The sequence below is a fragment of the Charadrius vociferus genome, unplaced genomic scaffold (genome assembly GCF_000708025.1).
Source record: "Charadrius vociferus isolate BGI_N301 unplaced genomic scaffold, ASM70802v2 scaffold502, whole genome shotgun sequence".
NCBI lineage: Eukaryota > Metazoa > Chordata > Aves > Charadriiformes > Charadriidae > Charadrius > Charadrius vociferus.
In genome coordinates, this window is record NW_009647233.1 from 1,113,888 (window position 1) to 1,118,865 (window position 4,978).

The following is a 4,978-nucleotide window of genomic DNA, read 5'->3' on the forward strand; positions in this document are numbered from 1 at the left end:
CAGTTTTGGATGGCTTGCCGGCGCAGCCCCGAGCCCCGGGCGCCATCCCGCGCTGGGTAAGGATGTCCATCAGCGGTGTCGTCGGTGGGGCACGGCTCCGCACTGTCACTGTCGTAGCAGCCCGAGCTCTGTGACACGGCTTTCGCCCGGCTCGAGGCACTGGGGGATGGGGATGCCCAGCCTCAGCACTTACTGGGGTGTGCATCCCCTTCCCATCAGCTCCTTGCCCCCCCCCAAAACCAAGCAGGCTATTAAAATCACAAACCGGCAGTGCACATAGGGGACTCACCCGGTGCTGGAGGAGGAGCGCTGGTTGGACACGCCATAGGGACCGTGCACGGCTGTCCCTGGCCCTGAGTGCCGGTCTCTCTGTGGGGAGAGGAGCCAATGTAGCAAAACCCAAAATGTTGGTGGTAGAGCCAATGAAGACAACCCTGATAACCCATATAGTGCCAGCTGCGTTTTTGGGTGAGGCCATCCCCAAATGAGATACAGAAGAGCATTGCCAGCATCACCCCAGCACCTTGCTCATGCTTGCCGTGGAAATACAAACCCACCGAGAAGCAACTTCCCTTGGGGATCCTCCCCCGCCCCGGGATTATCCATTTCCCCATGGGAATGAGATGGGGGTCCCTACGCCTTCCTGCTCAACCCTTTGCAGCCATCAGAGAAGCCACATAGGTGCATGCCCGAAGTCGCTGGGGTGCCCGTGCCTGTGCCCGCAGTGGTACCAGTCGGCTGGCAGCCTTGGCCCCCGGCGTGCCGCAGCGTCCCAGGCTGCCGTTTGGGGTAGTGCCGCAGCTGCTGCTGATGATCTGGAGCTGCTTCTCAGCTCGGTCCGCCCGGTCCAGCAGCTCCTCGATGAAGTGCTGGAGGCGGACCTTGGCATTGGCCTCACGGGCAGCCGTCTCCTTCAGGAACTGGTCAATCTGCAGCACCTCCCTGTTTGCAAAGACCAGTGGGTGACACCCCAATCCTTCCCCACCTGTCCCCGTGAAGCACCTCCATCCCTGTCCTCCAGCTGGGATGGGGGTTCAAAGGATGCTCACTCACATCCGGACCATTCCACCATCAGCCTGATTTGGGTCTGTGCCAACCCAGACAGCTCCTGGGCATGGTTTGGGGCAGAGTGTAGACCAGGCGATGCTCCTGGCATGCAGGGTGGATGCGGCCACCTTTTTTTTTGCGGGGAATGGCATCCCCAGCACCTTCACTTAGATATAGAACCCAGCCCGAGCCTTTGCTGCCAGGACTGGGGTCAGGCCCCAGGGCGATGGAGTGGAGGGAGGAGGATGATGATGGTTTGGCAGGATGATGGAGGAGAATGGCAGTGGTACCCTGCCTCGTTTGGGGTAGACTTAAAGGAACGAACTTAAGGACAGTCTGAAGTCCTTCAACCCCACTCAGCCCTATACCCAGTTAAACCCAGTGGTTGCAGGGCTCCGGCTCCCTTGTTAACAAATTAATTAGCAGGCGCTTGGGAGCTTTAAGCCTGTGGATGGACAGTGTTCACCCTGCTGAGGCACTGAGATGTCGTTCCCAAAATGTGGCCAGCTTTGTGGTGGAGCGTGCTGGCAGCTCAATGACCCAAGGTGGCCCTGTCCCATCCTGCACACATGTGTGCCCAGGCACACACACCCCCACCGACCTCGTCCACTTCCCAAAAACTTGGACATGTACACAGAGGTGCATGCAGCCATCACCCCCCCCGCGAGCACACATGTCCCAAAACCCCATACAACCAGACCCACCTGACCGTCGGACCCCCGCAAATGCAGGCGCCCCGTGAACACACACGTGCACACCCAGGCCTGCACACACGCATGGCCATCGTGCACACCCCCAAGTGCATCCTACGCACATGCAGAGACACCCTTACACGCAGGAGCACCACGACAACACAAATACGGATGTACACCCCGACACACACGCAGGCAGCATCGCGAACAGGCACATGCACGCACCCCCCCCAGGTACACATACAGTCGGTGGCACACACGCCCAGCACTGATCACACCCGTGTGGTCGATGGCGCGCGCACACACACATGCACAACGGCTCTCACACCTTTGCTCAGCACCACGAACCCCTGCAGGTGCTCAAACACAGCTCCGCACGCCTGTCGTGTGCACACCAGACTGCGCACACCCAACTCTACACCTGACCACGCACATCCAACCGTGCACACCCGACCGTGCGCATCCGACCGTGCGCACCCAGCCCCACCGATTTGCACAGGAGTGCAAAGGAAAAGAAAGGGGCAGGGGGATATATTATCGTGATATAATTCCTGTTGCTGGCTATTAATTGCCATATAATTACCAATTAACTGCCCCCCAACCTGCCATTTGCAGGGTGAGCCTGGGAGCTGCCTGGTAATGATTTGGGAAGGCTCCTGGTGAGCGGACCCAGGAGATTTGGAAGGCAAATGGGGCACTGGTGTGGCGGGTGTAAGGTGATGCTGATGGTTATCACCAGCACCTCTCTCATTCCCACGGACCAGACCGGGTGGAAAAACACAGCCGGCAAAGCAAACGGAGCCCAGGAGCAAAAGACCTCCCATGGGGACAACAGCTTCGTGGTGTCTCGGACCTGGCAGGGCTGGGAAATGTCCCAGGCAATGTTTTGTTCTTGGGGAAGGGTGAAACAAGCTTTGCTGATGAAAATGATTTCCCCACATCTAGGAAAAAAATATCTCTTTTCATCAGCTCTTCACATGGTCCCTCTGCAACCTGGCAAGTGATTTTGTCACTCTGGCTGGAGGAGTTTGTGGACCGATTAGGACAGTTAAGGGGCAGGGGGGTTTCTCTAAGGAAAGGGAGGTCCAGAAGGCAGTTTTGGGGTATGAAACCAGGTTCTTAGGTGGCAACAGTGTCCAGACTCCAACACGGACCAAACAAGATGCATTTGATCCATTCGTCACCCTCCGTCTGCCCTCTCTCACATCTCTCCAGGCCATGCTCCAGACTTGTCCACCCCGTTGGCCCTCATCCTGCCACCATGCACCCCCAAGATGCCCCTGGACAACACCCACAAGGCAGCTGATGGCAGCCCCCAAACCTCCCCAATGCCTGTCCCATACACCTGCATCCAAACCAAGAGCTGTTGCCCTTATACAGCCCCAGCGTCATCCTGCTCCTCACCCCAGAACCACCTCCACCACCAGCAAATTCTGTGAACTTTGTTTCTAAGCGCAGTCATTATTTTGGAGTCAAAGTCATTAACGAATGTGCTCGGGATGGTGGGAATCAAGACAGGTCCTTGAGGAATCCTACCAGTGCTCCCAGCCCAGCGCAACCATCACTATTCCCCATTATCCTGCCACTCACTGATTTCTGGACCCCATGGTGGCCTCCAGCTTTGCTAAGAAACTCCCGAGGAGCAGAGTCTACTTTGCTTCAGTGACATCGATTGGCAAAATGACCCAGTGCTTGACTGGAGGGAAACTCAGGAGCAGTGCTGGGCTGGGAAGGGGGTGTTGAATAGAGAACATGGGATGAAAATGACGATGACAGCGCCACAGTCCTAACAGCAGATGCTTCTTCATACTTCTCGGGCTATATCTGTGAATTATACATGGCCAAGCTAACTCCTCTCATGTTTATGACCATGGGACATGCCGATGGGATTGCTCAGGTTGTGCGGGGCTGGATGATTTAGCTGTGAAGCCAGAGGGGATGATCCAGCCCTGATTTTGGGGGACACCCTTTGGGACTGGAAGTGGGCTGCAGGAACACGGCCACCACCATGTTCCTTGGCAGGACAGCAGGATGGCCATGTGCATCCCCAGCTTGGCTGTGTCCTGGGAGCACCAGTGGCTCTGGGACAAGGTCTGACATGACGTGACCCAGCTTGGTCATCGACATGGAGAAGCTCAGGTCTACGTGGACACTGCCTGCATGGGAGAAGATGCGTGATGAGTGATGATACAAATGGACATTGCCAAGGGGATTGTGCCCTAGCACTTGGTCTGAGGGTTTGGTGACAGTGTGGGGCTCCTGGGACTTGCCATCGGGGACCCGTTTCCCCCCACCCTGCAGCAGGAGAGGGGACGAAGGACTCACTGTTGCTTGCGGGTGAGCTCCTGCTCCTTCTGCACCAGGTCCTGCTTGAGGGAGGCCAGCATCTCCACGCTGACGTCCACTTGGCGAGACAGTTCAGATGCGCGGTCCTCCAGCTCCTGCTTCTCCCGGCTGAGCCGCAGGCTCTCCTGCTTGGCCTTCTCCAGCTCCGAGCTCTTGCGGTCCAGCTCCACCTGGAGCCGGCCCACCTGCGAGGCAATTTTCTGCTCCACCTCCTCTGTCAGCTTCTCCAGACGCTTGTCCACCTCTAGCTTCTCAAAGGCGCGGATCTTCAGGCGGGCCAAGCCTTCCTCATAGGCAGCATCCATAGTGGCTGGCGGCGTGGGGGCTGGTGCCACGGCTTTGCCCCGGGTGAAGAGCTCTGTTAGAGGGATCTCAATCTCATGGACATAGCGGGGCGAGGGGGAGGAGGATGGGGCCGGCTCCAGCTCCTCAGCAGGGACAAGGTCACAGGAGAAGCGCTGGTCCTTGCCTTGGAAGGAGGTGCTTTCAAAGTAGTCCCGCCGGGCAGCCGGTGTCAGCAGGGCCCCATCGGCGGCCAGGGGGAACACGGCAGCATCACAGATGCTGTTGGTCTTGGAGAGGACATAGAGGGTCTCATAGGTGTGGTTGTATTCCAGGTGCGCCCGCAGTGAGGAGAGGCTGCGGAAGCGCTTGTGTTCCCCACACCGTGGACACCGGTAGGGCAGGTCCAGCGAGGCCATCCCTCAGCTATGCGCCCTGATGCAGGGGAACCGCACGGCCCCGCTCATGGCACAAGATGGATGCACTGGTGGCACACGGGATGGGTTAGGGAGCCCCGGGCAGTGGGGCTGCAGCTCTGCTGGGGCATTGCGAGGTGGGAGCCCTGGGATGGGAGTAGAGGGTCCGATGAGTCTTGGGGGGGGATGTCAGCA

The 4,978-nt window shown here is 58.2% G+C and overlaps 1 protein-coding gene across 1 annotated transcript in view; it reads right to left on the minus strand.

The window, feature by feature from the left end:
* The window catches only part of FBXO41 (F-box protein 41), an 11,850-nt gene extending 7,064 nt beyond the window's left edge, over positions 1-4,786 (minus strand). Inside the window, exons 1-4 of the mRNA XM_009879859.1 lie at positions 4,065-4,786; positions 714-942; positions 290-369; positions 5-159 (exon numbers count right to left, since the gene is read on the minus strand). Coding sequence (XP_009878161.1) covers positions 5-159; positions 290-369; positions 714-942; positions 4,065-4,786 — 1,186 coding nt within the window. The remainder of the gene's footprint in view (positions 1-4; positions 160-289; positions 370-713; positions 943-4,064) is intronic.
* Positions 4,787-4,978: the final 192 nt, after the last annotated feature.